General features: G+C 35.7%; 1 protein-coding gene and 1 long non-coding RNA gene across 2 annotated transcripts; both read right to left on the bottom strand.

The window, feature by feature from the left end:
* Positions 1-1,218: 1,218 nt before the first annotated feature.
* LOC110449311 (probable G-protein coupled receptor 139) lies at positions 1,219-18,005 on the bottom strand. The gene is made up of 4 exons (XM_021496081.1): positions 17,902-18,005; positions 8,072-8,521; positions 2,531-2,962; positions 1,219-1,595 (listed from the first exon to the last, which is right to left on the bottom strand). Exons 2-4 carry the CDS (start codon positions 8,489-8,491, stop codon positions 1,350-1,352), a joined length of 1,098 nt encoding a protein of 365 aa, XP_021351756.1. The 5' UTR covers positions 8,492-8,521; positions 17,902-18,005; the 3' UTR covers positions 1,219-1,349.
* LOC110449312 lies at positions 2,973-8,065 on the bottom strand. Its single transcript, XR_002462837.1, has 3 exons — positions 6,242-8,065; positions 5,238-5,312; positions 2,973-5,149 (listed from the first exon to the last, which is right to left on the bottom strand). It is a non-coding gene; the product is annotated as an uncharacterized LOC110449312 (long non-coding RNA).
* Positions 18,006-18,400: the final 395 nt, after the last annotated feature.

The following is an 18,400-nucleotide window of genomic DNA, read 5'->3' as shown; positions in this document are numbered from 1 at the left end:
TTTTAGTATTTAATTAAGTAGTCATCTTTACCCCATTCCCTCTTTGCGTATTGCAGAGTTATCTTCTCTTGGGAGCAGGTAGTGATTGTTACGTCACTTGTTTATGAGAGAAACGTCATCAATTTTTGAGAAAGCGACGTAATTTTCTCACACAAACCAATGACGTAACAATCAATACTTGCTCCCAAGAGAAGATAACTCTGCAATACGCAAAGACGGAATTATTACACACTAAAGCTATTGCACAAATAAGCAATTGTTTTTGACAATTTATTATAAAATGTGTCAGAAATGATGACAAAACATCGTTTCCATAAGCTGCGTTATCATATTCAGAGAAAATATAGAAACAAAAAGATAATAAAACAACATGCAAAAGTATATTATCATCGAAACAATGTTTTTTTCACTACATTCAGTATTATTGACTTTATAATTAGAATATAAGCAATTGATAAAATATATACAATTTTACAAAAGTGTACCCATACGTCCGAACACCTTGGTTTCTGATCAAAATACGGAATATGGATTTTTTCCGGATCATCCCTACGAAAACGTCACCTCGACGTCTAACATAGTTCCTGATTAGACACATGGAACAATTTAGAGTGAAGGTTAGAATCTCGAAGTTCTGATCATCGATTTTCTTGTATATTATAAACAAACAAGGGTGTTGTTTTCATTTAATGCTGTGTTTGTATCAACATATTTCATACATTTCATAAATCTTCATAAAAGATAAAATCAAAATTGAGAATTGATAAGTTGATGGCATGCGATGGGTTTGACGAAAACAGAAATCTTAAACATAATTGAAAAAATTATATTTTCATTATCAATTATTACCACTATACATGTACATTGAACTTAAATATTTATGTACAGATATCGATATACAACACTTTGCAGTTTCTGTTTAAAAGGAGATGCTATTTCGCCCTCTCCATCTGCTATCTGTAGTAATAGTAAACGGAATCTTATAAGTTTCGAAAGCTAACGCCGTATGCATCGGCTTCGATCGGCAACAACAAAGCTTTGGAACAATTTCACATTTTTCAATTCTTTACAAATATGTTTATTTCTCTTCCAAAACTGTTTTGGAAAAAAGAAGTAACGCAAAAAGAAAAAAAGTCAACAATTTTTTTTATGAAAGACGTTAAATGTAGTTTGTCAACTTTATCGTTGGATCCAATCATGTATTAGTCGTGTCTGTTCTTATCATCCCAGTTTCGTAAAGTCTTGGAATAAGTACGTTTTTAACGCATAGCAAACAAGCGTTATAGTGGAGATCGTACACGTTTGTCATAGCAGAAGGCGATATCCTCGCCATGGCAGCGAAGTTTTCTTTAGAACTTTGAAGAGGATGTCATGGATGACTTTGATTTATCCATACTTGAATTATTGCTGTCTCCTGTGCTTGACTCGCGCATGTACGCATTGCGTGCGCATGCGCAGTGACGAAACATGATGTGACCAAGCTCCTTCCGGAAGCGTCGACCAGTGAGGCAGTAGAGAAAGAAATTGATGGAGGAGTTGATGACGATACCCAGTTTGGCCACAGAAAAGGCTTCGTTGATTATCCTCCTGTTACCCTGGAAACGGATGAACATATATATACAGATTATATTGATGGATGTTTTATCCATATATGAATTAGTATAACCCTCAAATTACAGTCAAGAAACTGAAAGTAAAAGTGAAAGCGATGGATTAAACTCCCCGAAAAGGTCAACACTTTTTCAGTCTACATATCGACCTTCGATACAGAACTTCAGCCCTGACACCTGACAATCAAAATGACATTTGACTACAATGAGAACTTAAAGATGGACATGAGGGTCAATAGAAGTATATGCGTCACATCATCTTGACATCCATTGTATTAAGCCATATATAGCGGTGAGAAGGAATGGCCCGGACGATGAATTTGACCTTTGGCCTCAATGTGACGCTGGCATGGGGCTTACAGACCAAACTATGTAGTGGTACGCAACACATCGCCTTGCCATCCTACATATATCCCTAAAACCACATTGAGTTGTCAGTTAGGGCCTGGACGACGAATTGGACCTTTTGTCTCAATGTGACCTTGAGTTTGATCGCATGGACACAACAATGGTACTCGACACACCGCCTTGCAATTCTACATATATCCCTAAAACTCCATTGAGTTATCAGTAAGGGACTGGACGACGAATTTGACCGTTGGCCTCAAAATGGCATTGACCTTGGTCGCAAGGACCCAACAGTGGAACAGGACACAACCACAACGCCTTTCCATTTTACATATACCCTTAAATATCAATGAGCCATCTACAGCGTGTCAGAAGTTATGGCCAGGACAAACATTTCGGATTGACGATTTTTTCCCCGGGGAGCATGACAATTGACGCTGTCTTTATGGATCAGAAGCAATAAAATAAAATGAAATGAAAATATGTAAAGCATGTTCTTATATGGCTTCCAAGTTTCGGAAGAATTTGGCCTGCGTTAGAATTAAAATCTTCAACCAAAGCAGATATCTTACCGCAGCGTCCTTCAGCATGAAGAAGCATTGTGTGATGCACTGGAGAGCTATCAGGACGAGAAAGGTGAAGGTCACTGTCAAGAGAATACGTGTGATCTGGCTTTCCGACCTCTTGACCTTTCCGCTTGCGAAAGAGCTCCTCTTTTCCTCCATTCGTTTATTTGCCCTGGTAACCTGTCGGATGATCAGCATATTCAGAATGAAGATGGTTGCCCAGGGAACGAGCACGAGGAACATGCAATGTACCCAGAATTCATACCGCATACTTCCCTCACCCGAACCGAAATCAGTTTGCATGAATGCTGCCTCGTCCGGACTGCGCATGTCATCAGATACAGGTTTGTAGGTCATGAAGTGCGGTAGGTTGATGACAAAACAGAGGAAAGTGATGATACCAATACCGGTGTAGGCTCTTTTGTCGTTACACATTGTCTGAAAGAAAAACAAACGTATAAAATATACCACACGTATAGTACACATGAATTTTAACTATTTTAACATATATTGATATAGGGGATAATGTATTTACATTGCATTGCGTTTGTGTCAATTGTTTTGTTAATGCGCAGATCAAGATTTTTCAAACCTATATTAATTGGGATTTTGTAACACAGTGGCATATGCGAAGATGAACGATTTAATTCCTGTTTAGGTTTTATTGGTGGTAACTTCCTATTAACAGGCAATGTCATTTAAAGACGTGTCTCCCTATATGTAATATATGCCTACTTGCTTGAGGTGGTTGGAATACAGATTGCATCATCATAATTTCAAAGTTTTTCTTTTGGCATACAATTAAGTTTCGGCGATTCAGCCATGTTTATTTTTACCAAAAATGATAGGATTGTGGGATAACAAAAAGCTGATATGCTCCTTCCCAAAATTTAGAGTGTCTATTTGTAAATATTTATTTATTTGAACGGCATTTTGGTTTTTAAGTTAATGCCGTTAAATCTTTATGTTAATAGGGTTCTTTCAGGGATGATTCTGAAATCCTTTAATAAGTATTCAAAATTTTAAGTTCATGACAAGGCGTATATATGCATTACCGTTTCCATGAAAACGATTTCCCACAACTCTTTTTAGATCAAATATATCCGCACTAAAAATAGAACAACTGTGATAAAAATGATCATTAACATATCTTATTGCTTCAATATTAATTGATATGAAGTAAATCTGATGAAGTATATATCAATAAGTATTTATATGCATCAACCGAGACTGGCTATCAGCCCCTAAGTTTTTATGAAGAATTTACCGGCTGCATTTTACTACTAGCTTATCTTCCCCTAGTTAGAAAACTCAGGAACAGACATCAAAGTGATCAAAATTATTGGATTTATTTTGAATAATTCAATATTCTAGAGACAAGCGGCCAGTCTAGCATCACCAAATATTAACATTGTTGATTATAAAATTTGGACTTTGAACATTTGAATTGCAACAAGAATTAGTCTGAACAAATTAGTTAATTGAATTAGTCAATTTGTGTCCATTTTATAAAGGTTTCTGAATATTAGCAATCTATTCGAGTGCATGACTCACTAAACTCCAAAAGCGACGTGAAACATGTACAGTAAACAAGTCTATTCGCCATGACATATTATACTACGTAGGTTATGGACAGAAATGTATGTCCTTGACCTGTAATTTAAACCTCAATAAATACTGACTACTTCCTTGTTTACGCGATGTGAGACGCATTCTAATCAGGCGATGATAAAATAAGCAATTTTAAGGTTAACAACAAAGAAATCCCATCGATGTACCCGGTAGTAATTTAACAAAGGAAGTAATAATTGTAACTTGGATCTAGATCACTAAAGTCTTGTTAGATTGAAGTGACATTTTCAGAGTGGATAGCGAAAATGACTTTTGGGGGTGAATTTTGTTTTAGTCCTCGTACAATTATTTTAATCACATACATGTACCTATGCTTGTGATTATATTCTTATTTCTGTAAATACACTTTTGATAATAATTGTAAATTTATATATGTTGATATACAATGTACTAGATGAACATTTTCGCCAATTTGTATTAAGCTAACACATCTTAGAACAAAGCGGTCCTGTTGTGTAGTGATGTGACATGATGACAGCTTTTATCTTATTTACCTAATATCGTCTAAATATTGAAGGGCATTTATTGAATACTGACATTGAAAGATACTCTAGGAACTATCAATAAGGTCTCATACAATCATACTTCACACAGAGACATCCCCTGTTTCTAACAAACGTGCCGAGCCTTTGTCAGCATATAAATGATGCAAATTAAATGTGTACTTAGGATTAAACCACAGGGGCTTGTAGCAGATATCTAAATCTATAAATGGTTGTATAGTAATATGTATGTTGGTATATGCTTTATTTTCACCTAAACTTGTAGCTTGATAGATAAATCGCATACCTGTATACCCAGCAATTTGTACTTAGAGTCCTGTAACACATACCTGTATACCCAGTAGTTTGTACTTAGAGTCCTGTAACGCATACCTGTATACCCAGTAGTTTGTACTTAAAGTCCTGAAACGCATACCTGTATACCTGTATACCTGTATACCCAGTAATTTGTACTTAGAGTCCTGTAACGCATACCTGTATACCTGTATACCTGCATACCTGCATACCTGCATACCTGTATACCTGCATACCTGTATACCTGTATAGCTGTATACCTGCATACCTGCATACCTGCATACCTGTATACCTGCATACCTGTATACCTGTATACCCGTATACCCAGTCATTTGTACTTAGAGTCCTGTAACACATACCTGTATACGCAGTAGTTTGTACTTAGAGTCCTGTAACGCATACATGAATACCTGTATACCTGTATACCTGCATACCTGCATACCTGTATACCTGTATACCTGTATACTCAGTCATTAGTACTTAAAGTCCTGAAACGCATACTTGTATACCTGTATACCCAGTCATTTGTACTTAAAGTCCTGAAACGCATACCTGTATACCTGTATACCTGTATACCTGTATACCCAGTCATTATACCTGTATACCTGCATACCTGTATACCTGCATACCTGTATACCTGTATACCCGTATACCCAGTCATTTGTACTTAGAGTCCTGTAACACATACCTGTATACCTGTATACCTGCATACCTGCATACCTGTATACCTGCATACCTGTATACCTGTATACCCAGTCATTATACCTGTATACCTGCATACCTGTTTACCTGTATACCTGTATCCCTGCATACCTGTATACCTGTATACCTGTATACCTGTATACCTGTATACCCAGTCATTATGCCTGTATACCTGCATACCTGTTTACCTGTATACCTGTATCCCTGCATACCTGTATACCTGTATACCTGTATACCCAGTCATTTGTACTTAAAGTCCTGAAACGCATACCTGTATACCTGTATACCCAGTAATTTGTACTTAGAGTCCTGTAACGCATACCTGTATAACCAGTAGTTTGTACTTAGAGTCCAGTTACGCATACCTGTATTCCTGTATACCCAGTAGTTTGTACTTAAAGTCCTGACCCGCATACCTGTATACCTGTATACCTGTATACCCAGTCATTATACCTGTATACCTGCATACCTGTATACCTGTATACCTGTATACCTGTATACCTGTATACCTGTATACCTGCATACCTGCATACCTGTATACCTGTATACCCAGTCATTATACCTGTATACCTGCATACCTGTTTACCTGTATACCTGTATACCTGCATACCTGTATACCTGTATACCCGTATACCCAGTCATTTGTACTTAGAGTCCTGTAACGCATACCTGTATTCCTGTATACCTGCATACCTGTATACCTGTACACCTGTATACCCAGTCATTTGTACTTAAAGTCCTGAAACGCATACCTGTATACCTGTATACCTGCATACCCGTATACCTGCATACCTGTATACCTGTATACTCAGTAGTTTATACTTAGAGTCCTGTAACACATACCTGCATACCTGTATACCTGTTTACCTGTATACCCAGTAGTTTGTACTTAGAGTACACTTCCTTAAACGTTTCATTTCACAATTGCAATATCAAACACTTCGATGAACGGGTTCCATTCAGAAATTTTACAGAATATCAATACCGTGCTGGCTTATTTAGATTATGTATGGTATAATCTAGCGATCGTTATACCGATATAACAGTTTGTAGTATTAACCATGAATTGCCAGATATCAAAAACAAATTTGAAAAATTGAAATGGAGATATTTGGGAAATAGCGTGTTCCAAATTATATCGATAATGCATCCATCCATTTTTAACTGTTTTCTTTCTGTGCTATTGAAAATATGAATAATCAATTCTATTGGAATTAGAACGATCACCGTCAAACAAGTGAAATGAAAACACTCCGAAATGTCGGATCATAGCCCTATCGTTTGGCAGATATTACAGATTTGCAAAACATCGATATCAATTATACATCAAATAAGACGACAGGAGGTAGTTAAACTGTGCTAAAACTGCCTTTATGTCTGGTACATTACAGCACGTGAATTTTGATGCTTTATCAAAATTGTTTTGGACATGTTTTGTAAAATCGAAATCAAAATCTGTAAGACAGAATGAAACACAAAATTAAAAAGCTATACAATCACATATTTTTGAATAAATCCTGTTTAAAAGTTCTTCTGAAATAAGGGTTAGTACTGTTTCATTACAACCAACATTAACAGAACTCCTTAAACCAATCTGTAGATTTCGCTTTTTTTCATCCTATTCCCATCTTAATTCCATAAAAAGGGGGATATCAAAAAGAAAGCTGTTTTTTTTTTAGTTTTGTGTCAAGCGAAAATGGAGTGTGTGTGTGTTTTTCATTATTATTTTAAATATGTTTTACGGAATACCGATTTGTCATGTCCGACAGAAAATAAAAGATAGTATATTGAAAAAGTGAGGTATTAGAGTATCAAGAAAGCTGTCAAAAGTTACTTACAGGGGATAAGACATGGGTCTAGTACCTTGAAACCCCAGAGGTTCATTAAAGCAAACAATGATTGTCGATAAATCAAGAAAGGCAAGTGAGTACAAAACGTATAAAAAGCTCCAAGAAGTGTAGTATTTTTTTAATTAATGCCTGCATACTTTGACTTGACTTGGCGACATATAAGTTAAAGCGGTAGTTGTGAATTCGTTAGTGAATTTGAGAAAACAAAAGCAATTATGTTAATCTTAGGGATTCTTTTCAAACCTCAGACAGATGTTATACTCAGTAACCTCCCCTTAATTTCGTTCTTGATAATCGGACCAGGAAAACAACTCAGTTGGTTGGGATTGCATTATCAAAATCGGAGGACCAGGGTCCGAATCCCTGTCGGATCCCCTAGCGTTTTCAGTATCAAAACATTGTCGATTATATTCTGTTTCTAACATCGTAATTAATGTTTAACATAAGTCCCGCAAGGAATGTTTTTTCTTTACAGAAATAATTTATCAGACGCAAAAACAGTTTCCAATTTAAAATTTAATGTTTAGGGCATGACACGGGGATCCTTAATCGTGAAGATAACTCACCTTGGCATGCATTATCCAGCACACCTGTATGTAGCGGTCAACAGTGACCCCAACGGTCAGCCAGATACTACACACCACGAACAGGAAGAAGATCGGATATCCAATGTACGAGAAGAAGCTCCCGTAGGCGTAACTGTTAGCAATCTCTGGCCAGATCATTTTGATCGTGTCTGTGATGAAGAAGAAAACCAGCAGACCAGAATCAGCCACCGCCTGAGCAATAAGGTAAGTTCCGGTCGAAGATTTCATCACCTTCCGCCTCCATACCAGGATGGATAAACTATTTCCAGTAAGTCCGATAATCATGAAAATAATTCCGAATATGACGCTGGATACCCAGTGCATCTTGGTAGCAAGTGCCATGGTTTCGTCATCGGCGACCGTTGTATTCACAGTAATGGATGGGGTTACGTTTGCCATTTTGGAAAGCCTTGTACAGCCAAAGATTTTCTGCAAAAGGAATTGAAAATGAAAATTAAGTGGTAATCGAAATTGACTGGACAAGTTGTTTACCCCATATCTGTGTGTTCGTTACTTTTATTGAAATTAAGTCGTTAACCACTATTTTCTGAAAAAATACAATTAAGGGGGTTTTATGACTTTCCTTTCAGTTTCGACAGTCGTTAAAACAATTTCGATTTCCAACTTTTTTGCCTGTAGTATAACAAATGAATTATGTAGGGAAGAAACAGCTGTATGGTGAAGTGTACTTTTTTTTAGGATTTACGGTATTAATTACCCATATATACATGTATGGTGCAATAATCTGTGTGTGTAACGTTCATCTTTATTATCTATAGGCTATTTCTGTTTTCTGGTGGGTTTTTTTAAATTTTAATTTCACAATTAAGACACTCTCCGACGTCACTCCTGGTTTTTGACATCCCGTCTTTCTAGAATGTTCTCCTGATCATCCAACTTCTACATGTACAAAAACTCTTTTGATAAACAAGATATCCACTTCGTATTATAACGATTCATAATTGTTGTTATGAGATTGTTCTCGTATAGTATCGACTAGTTGAAGCTCCATAATTATGCTTAAACATTAATTTATTTAAATAATAATTCATCATTGCTAGCTTAATTATGTAAAGACGATTGTTTTGGGAATGACAATGTAATTTGACATTGGATAATCTTGTTTATAGTTTGTAAGTTAAAAATGAATGAATAAATAATAAAAACCCAAGTACAGATCATAAAAAACAAGTACAGACTAATATGTTATTACTGTTGTAGAATATGACTAATAATTTGAAATTTCATTTTGTGCAAAGCTTACATGGAAATCGTTTTGTGAATCACATAAAGGAGTCTTCTTGTATCTATATTAAGGATATATGTCCATCGCATTGTCGTTTTCCGTATATACAGTTACTTTTCGTTGAAATCGTTTTGAGATATTACTTTGGCACAGTCACAGCTAGGCCATGGCATTTCGTCAACCAAGTATGTCAGTCGGATAGAGCGACAATATAACAATCTGAAGTTCACGGTTCAAATCCCGGTCCAACAAGTCTGATATTTTTACAATCATGACACTATTGATTAATATGTATTTTTATTTCAACTTCATTATTTTTCATAAATATCCAGCAAGATATGGTTTTCTATTTAGAAAACGATTTATAAAAGCTATACTCATGCTGGAAAGAAACTTTTCCAATGAAAAATGACAGGTGTTTTTTTTCCATTGGTAATGAGGCGTTTAAGGGGAGTTCCATTCTATGTAAACATTTTATACAATACGCAATTCCAATTATTATTAATCCGTGTCTGTTTTTATACACGGCTAATATTACATAAACAGGCAAATGCCAAGTACTGCGTACACTTGTTTCAATTGCCGTTTGACGCATGCCCACTTCACCAACAAATGATGGGTCGAGTTGCGTCCTCATCAACTTCCCCTAACAAACAAAATGTATACAAAGTGTGTATTCTGAAACCACAACACTTTAATTTCGTGTGTCTTATTTCTTATTGTGTGAGTGACATGAGATCAGGAACTGAAAACAGAATTTAATACTACGAAGAGAAGATGACACCGAAATCATGGTGTTTCAAGCACCACTAGCTTGACACATTTACTTTTAAAAAAAAAATAGTGCCTGTTTGTTAAAAGCATTGTTAACTTGACGTTTTTTCAGCACAAATTTTCTTAATATGAGTTTAAGGTAAATTAACCATTTTTCAATCTTATATTTGAAATATTTATCCTTATATCAGTGAGAACTTGTTAATTTCCCCTATCTTAGAATGATTTAGATAGATAGATTTCAATCTGCTAACAGTATATAAACAAAAGGACAAAGACATTTCTACAATGCTAGATAAACATAACGATTTTTATCTTGCTGTGGATGAAAGTGATACATAGTTTGCATTTCAGAAGGCAGTACACATCACATTCTGACCAAGCCCTTACAACATTAAAGGAGCTTTGTGCCCAGTGGACTCCCTTTCGCTTTCGTGACATCTGAAGAAAAGACCAAACGTTTGAAATGTGCTTTCAATACATGGAAAGTGTATGGTAACTGCGACTCACGAAAGCTGTCCGAATTAGTTACAGGGGATAAGACATTGGTCTTTTACTTTGAACCCCAGAGGCTTATCAAAAACAATCAATGCTTGTCGATAAATCAACAAAGGCAAATGATTAAGACTTATAAAAGAACAAAAACATTTGTGTATGCCATTTTTTCAATTCTAGTGGGCCTGTGGTTCAGATACCGTGCAAGGAATGGAAAACTATCACTGTCGAGTTTTAGAAAGTACTACAGATTGTCAAAAATTCATGACGATGCTCCATCCCACATAAGCAATATTGTAATGTGAAGCAAGAGAAGGAAGTACAAATTGACCACCCTATTCACCAGATCTAAGTCCTTGTGACTTCTTCCCGTTTCCTTTTCTAAGGAAAATGCTCTACGGCAAACGGTATGCATCTAGGAGTGCACTTGGTGGTATACAAACAGGAAGACTTCTGTCCAGTATTTACGTCATAGACAGTGCGATTGCGAAAGTGCGTTTTTGCTAGGGGGATACTTCAAAAGATTGTAATAGAAAGGCAGAACTAGTATATATCGTACATGAACTTTCTCACACTAGTGACAGAATTTATTAAATGACCCTCTTAAATACAGTTTTCGAATTAATTTTCAGGATGGCTAAATGTTCCATATAATCGATTAGGGCGTATCAAACAATAGACTTTAATCCATTATTGTACATTTGGTCATTTGAGGCATACTACGCAAGATAAATATTGCTGATGATTAATTAACGTAGATCTCTATAAGTCCATGTTTGGATCTTGTGGTTTTCCATCACGCACGTCCTGGTATTTACCAAGATGTCACACGACCATGGTTACATCAATGACGAGGTACCCATTACTTTGTGATGAGTTGTTAGTCTAATGTACCCAAACCACTAAAGACTGAAGAGGTTATCAAGATGATTCAGTGGGTCAGGAAGCCGTACACTTAACAGTGATATACTCGAGCTAAGCGTATTTGTCAGTCTGTTGTGTACGGGATCCGCTTGGGGTCGTTTGTCAAGAGAGCCTCACAAACTTGAAACTACGAGACTTGTTTAATATTTTCGTTCATATGTATTCTTAGTATCTCCAAGTGGATAAGAATAAAAGGGACACGACCCTTTAACCGGAAGTGACCTCAAGGCTGTTGAACCTAGGCGATACTTATTGTCTTGTGAAGAAAAACATGTACATAAATAACTCGGTTAAGAACATGTTAGAAAGTGGGCCTAACAGAAAATCAGAAAATGAATCGTTTGTAGATGTCGTATTTCTTCTAATAACCAAGGATATCTTTAATGTTTAAGTTGATTGCAATAGTGAAATACCTGTATACGTGAGGATTCCTTAAAATGAACAATTTCAATATAGTTATGATACTGCATTTTTATTCTGCAAAACAAATGAATTCAATCTACTCTTAATCAAATTTCATTTATATTTAAACAAGTGGAGCAAGGTTTGTCTGCTTATCTTTTGAATTTTGCTCATGAATTGTAGGGAAAAAAACCCACGAGAATTGGTAAACAGATATATTTTATGTTCAAATAACATTTCAATGAATATACAACGTATATGACTGAATTGTTACTTTAGCGAGTGCCAAAAGGTTGTTGAAATTAAGAAAAAAATCAAATGCCGTCAATTATTTTCACAAACTGAATAATGAGGTGTTCCCTTTCGGGTACTCGATAAGCTAAAATTACGAACCAGACTCAACTTAAAAATAGACACACGCTAGTGATATAAAAATAGACACACTCTAGTGATATAAAAATAGACACACGCTAGTGATATAAAAATAGACACACGCTAGTGATATAAAAATAGACACACGCTAGTGATATAAAAAAATGCATTTAAATGAAAGCACACATTGGTGATCCTGAAAAAAAGGAGTTATTTTTTTAGGACCCTTATGTCATGAACAGTTTTTGGTAGTTTGTTTTGTTCGCTAGGTCATGTGTAAACGGTGTTCACGCATAATGGGCAACTAATGGTATGGTCCACTTTTAACTGCCATTACAATGAAAAATGATACCCTGGACACGGCAGCATGACACTCCATTTTGCCAGATTATACCGAACAGTCCTAACCCCCAACCGTTCAAAACTGAACGCCAAGCAGAGGCCAGTAAGTACCAATTTTAATGACGTAGGTTTGACTCGGTCACACGACAAAACCAATAACTTTCGCTTAGGAGAACACTCAACACCAGGACCAAAAGCGAGGAGTTGTTATATTGCCAAGTAAGGGGATAGGGAAAGAAAGTTACCAAAAAAAGAACAAAATATTCCAAAATGAAGTAAAAGTAACGAGTACAGCAGATTTAATCTTAATCGTTTTCTTGCGTCGTTGGATGGCAAAAAAAGAAAATTCCAAATCCTGCATTGTGTAACCACATTAGTTTCCTCTGTCCAACATTCGGTGGTTAGAACGTATATTAGATATGACTCTCTCTGTATTACTTGGTAAATGTGTGTGTAGTTTATATGTTATCAATGTTAGTAACGATGAATGTTTCTTTCTATTTTAATAAGAAATTAAGTGGCTTTCTACAACATGCAGTGGTCAGCACGTTGTAAATGTTAGCTTTATTTATCCAACAATTATGAAATAAGTTATTTCAACTTAAATAAATCACTCTTGTCGGCCTGGATGTAAGTGCGCGATGGTCTTAATGTGGGAGGAAACTGGTGTAACCGGAGAAAACCCACTTGGTCGGGTAGGTGACCCAACACCTTTGTCACGTCCGATCGAGGAATCGAACCCCAGTCGCCTTGGCGAAAGGCAAGTGCGCTATCGACTACGTTATACGCCACTCAACCACCCAGCTCGTATATGAATTAGGAATCCCTCTTTATTTATTTTATGACTGTCTTAAGTGACGATGACTGGGCCTTTCTATCGCAATATGAAACAGGCTATGACTCGTTGTCCCTTTTTAGTCGCCTCTTACATTGTACAACACTCCGTGGTCATCTTGCTTATGAATTACGAATCCCTCTGTATTTCGTGGTAAATGTATATGCACTGTGTTATGACTGTCGTAGGTAACAATGACTAGGTCTTTCTATTTTAATATCAAAAAGGATATTGACTCATCATTTCTTTTTAAATCTTACGTGACGTTCACGTGATAGTCGTACATCATACTAGTGGTTGAACTACAATCTAAGTGATTAACTGATTACGATAGTAGTTGTATTGACTATGTTCTTTTACGTTGTAAATTGGTTGAGATTACTGACAGAAATGCCGTTCATTTTTTTTTTATATTTTAAAATGTAAACGGAGAATTTTGATTAATGATAAGCTTTATCATTGGTTTTTTTCAGGATTAAAATGAATTTTTAAATTATCTAATTACGACACGTGAAGCTGATCATGGTTTGAACAATCGCGAGCCCTGGACATTTTCACAAGACAACAATTACGTTTAAAATTAAACAAACGAGCAAAAACTCTATGATAGAATACTTGAATTATTACCTCACAGTGTAATGCATTTCCAAACTTATGGCAATGTGGTAACTTTCAAAGTGCCTTAACGTGATCTAATACATCAACGTAGCTAGTGATGTATGTCGATTTTATAAAAAATAAATAAAAATATTGTACTTTTTGTACTGAACTAAGGAAGAAAAGAAGTTCATGAATTGAATAACAATATGGGATGTATTCGAAAACAGGAACTTCGTACCAGTCAGCATATTGTACGATCTTCAATCTGAATGTAAGAGGCTGCTAAAGGTTCATCAACATGTTATCACATCGCTGCATAAAATGTCTCTCCCCGAATTTTTTTCTTCTTTTAAATGTGCCGAGAAAAGGAAGAGTCAGCGGTGTGATACAAGTGACAGTCACAGGTGAGAATGGTGTCTACCTGTAATAAAACAACTTGCACTGACTGTCACCTTTGTTGAAGCTGTTTTTATGAAACTTTTCCAGAAGCATCTCTTATCAAATTGGTATATAAACACCGTTTTTTTAAGAACTGTTGGTCAACAAAACTCTACGATTTCACAGTAAAATAGAGGCCCGATTACATCTTTTATGACACGAGTTTCTGCGACCTTTATCAAAAACGGTTTTTGCGATTGCTAAATTAAAGCATGTAAAATCACATTATTTGAACAAAATATCCGAGCCCTTCTCCTGCAAAAATCCGTTAAACATGTAACTTTAAATGATCTTTTCCTATGAATTAATCTTTCTGGACAAGTAGATTTTAAAGGAAAACAGGACAACCATTGGACGAGAACAAAAGATATGCCATGTCGTAGGTTGGGACATTGCGTTCATGAACCTAACACCTAAACACTGTTGATTGACTGGTGTTACTATGCTCTCAGAATAATCTCATTATATATAAGGAATATCATCGTACCAAAACTTTTCGAATATAAAGCTTCAGTAAAATCAAGGTTTGTTTTATTAGATTAAGGTTTTGTATGTAGACTTTTAATCTTCATTAGCGAACGTTCGACATTTCGTTTAAGCTATGCGATTCTTATTTAATTCTGTTAGCCCCGGGCAGGCTATTATCTTATAGAATTATCTCATAAAATGTGTTTAGACGCAAATCGATGCGTACACTAACTTAACCTTAACGGTTACGCTACGAAGACGTTAAATACGGACAAAAACATTTCAAAACAATGCTATGCAGTCCTTCCAACAAATCACGGCTACCAAATATACCAGCCGTAAAAAAGCAAGCATGCCTCGTTCGTCACGCTACCACCCTTGGTATAATAACAGTGTTTCAGTGATATTTAAAAATCAAATTATTATATCTGGAATGTTTCTGTCTTCTAGACAAAGACTACCAATGGTGGTTCACTGTTAGACAACATTTTGTTCCAAGTAATTTGTTTGTTTAAAAAAAGAACACTAAACACGGACTGGTATTTTATCTGTTTTTCGGCCATGATTAGTACCCAAATCAGTGCACTACATCACAGGCTATGAAAGTTGTTTTAATTTCTACTGGTTAGTGTGCCGATATAACATTCTTAACCACAACTGTATAAATACACTTTCATATTATCCAATTATAAGAACCAGAAATCAACATTTAAAGATGGCTATAATCAACCACGTCAAAATCCTCAAAATAATTGTCGACGTGCGTCATTTCTTCTGGTTTTCTAAGGTGGAATTCCTAATAAATTATGTAATATCGTCGGTGGAAAATATACAAATTTGATTAAAAGCATTTTTGGAACAATTTTCTGACACGTGTACCAATTTGCGAAGCGTATCAATTGTAGCAGTGACATAAGTTTTTACAAACACAGAAGACTATATAAATGAATAAATGTATAACTAGTTAATGTGTTTGCCGTAAATTTTAGAGGTTTTAGGTAATATTATAAATCGAATGGTCAGTTATACGCTGGTCAATACATAATAGATGTCGTTAGAAACTTTATCTGTATTCACACCATCTTCAACTGCAGCCATTTAATTGTTGTACGATGTATTCCATAGTTCCGTCTATTTAGTTAAAACGTTTAAAACCAATCCTAGTGTAAACACACAGGAGAGCCATACTAACCTTAATAACTCAAGAAAATCAACTGAAACAGCGAGAACCCTGAAGCGAAACACTCATTCAGAGCATGAACAATGTAACCAAATGCTCCTTACGGTAGACATTACATTGAAGTACATGTCTGTTCGTATCTTTTTTCGTCCTCGCAACAGCCAAGGTTACATTGAAACGGTGTCAACAGATGATAGGGGTCCACTCAAAACGCCGGGAACTGTATCAGGTAACATCATGGTGACAATCGGCAAACCAAGAGCGTATAGGGCGATACCAAGGAAGGGACAGGGGACGGTTACATGGCACGCAGTTGGTTTATTTCTCGAAAACCTGAACTGGTACGGTATGCTGATAATGCGAGTTAAAACGATTTCATCTTCATTTCCTTCTCTCAACATTTACATAAATTGCACGCATATTGAAAAGGAATATTTTCATAGAAGCAGGCTTGCATAGTTTCTGTTTGTATGTAAGTTGGGCGTCCAATTAGCCATATTTCATTTGACCCCAAAAAACCGCTGGGATAAGGACATTCTTACGACACAATTAAAATAGATGGTATTCATTGTCAAGATGTTTTCGTACGCTCTCTACCACTTACAAGTGTAGATCTTATCATTGTTACCTCTCGATGCATATAATATCGCATAGCGCAAATAACACCATTTAAGCAACCAATAACTGCATCTTTACTTATCAGTTTTCAGTTCAATTTATGACAAACTTGTAAACAGGTGAATAAGGTAAAGGGAAGTGTTTATACTTTTTAAATGGTTAAGCAATCAGATTTCATTTCAGCGTTCAGGGTAATATTTCGACAGCTTGTAAGCATACCAATGGGATTAAAGATGAGTGTATACGTGAATTAAGGTATCAGTTTCTCACTTTAAGGTATCAGGTTGCTCACTTTAAGGTATCAGGTTGATCACTTTCAGGTATCAGGTTTCTCACTTTAAGGTATCAGGTTTCTCACTTTAAGGTATCAGGATTCACACTTGAAGGTGGTTTGGTGATTAACGTGTTTGAGCTTACAATGAAGATATTATTCTTGAAACAGTTGTGTATTATATATTATCGTAACAAATGTAGTGTTCGTAGTTTGATGTTTAGAAGATAAACAAAGCAGTGTGTTTTTGTGATTAATTATGCGCACCTACAACGTCGTACATCATGCAAAAACAGTACTAAGTAAATGGCGTTATTCTGTTTTAGTAATTTATAATGTTATTCATGTCAGATGATAGGCTAGGGAAATCTCCAGAATCCATCAATCATGATAATTACATGTTCATTCAAACTTTCCAGTTGATAAGGAGCACTTTGTTATACTCATGTTCTTTCCGATGTAGGCCCTGTCATCGATTGAACAGATTACATTTAATGTTGTTTTTTTTTTTTTTTGTAAATGTTACGTCAAAAATAACGCTTCAAATAAGATATTAATCGCATTAATAAGTGCAAATTAAGAGACACATGTGTAGGAAAGATGCAATGATCAATCTGATATTAGTCATCGTTGTGAAATGGTTTTATATAAGTGTTATATTCTATATATTTTTTAACTTCTAACAATTTAATAATAACGATTTATTCGAAACTATGATTTTAATATAAACTTAATGATGTAAGAAAAAGTATACCTCAATAAAATTACGAAACTATTCAAAACATTTATAAACGTTGTCGAGGTTACGGAGGCTTAAATTTAAAGATCATGATTACAGTCTTACCTTCAGGAGCGTGGGTTTTCACAGATCCGAAATGCTCTCTTGCTTGCCTCAGTGGTTACTGTCAGTTAAATCACGTGGTTATCCGTTTATACGGAGACGTTTGAATAAGTAACCAATCAGCGTACGGCTATAGATAGTGTCGTAAGTGTATCACTGCCGCAATCTGGATGACCTACATATATACATACATGTAACTTCCGCTTTGTACGAGGAGCGGTCGTCAGCAGGAAGTACACTTAGAATAAGTAATATATGATTGTGTATTCCATTTATTCAACGGGGAAGAAATTAAATATTTACGTCTTATACACTGTATTATGAAAACCGATTTATTGAATGACTTAGATAGTATCTTGTCTATATTTAAGGTAGTATTTGTTCTTGTTCGGTATGGTGAATACAATCCCTCCTTTTATATAACCTTTTCCGCTGTTGTTGCACGGCTAGAGGTTCTGAGGTTTTCCTGTAGACCTGTATATATATTAGGATTTATCATATA

Source organism: Mizuhopecten yessoensis, unplaced genomic scaffold (assembly GCF_002113885.1).
Source record: "Mizuhopecten yessoensis strain PY_sf001 unplaced genomic scaffold, ASM211388v2 scaffold4559, whole genome shotgun sequence".
In the NCBI taxonomy this organism is placed as follows: Eukaryota; Metazoa; Mollusca; class Bivalvia; order Pectinida; family Pectinidae; genus Mizuhopecten; species Mizuhopecten yessoensis.
This window is presented reverse-complemented; position numbering and strand designations above follow the sequence as displayed.

Coding starts and splice junctions, on each gene's coding strand:
- LOC110449311 (XM_021496081.1), bottom strand. CDS start 8,491: ATGGCAAACGTAACCCCATCCATTACTGTGAATACAACGGTCGCCGAT. Junction 2,963..8,071: donor GCTGGATAATGCATGCCAAG/GTGAGTTATCTT, acceptor TTTTTCTTTCAG/ACAATGTGTAACGACAAAAG. Junction 1,596..2,530: donor TCATGCTGAAGGACGCTGCG/GTAAGATATCTG, acceptor ATCCGTTTCCAG/GGTAACAGGAGGATAATCAA.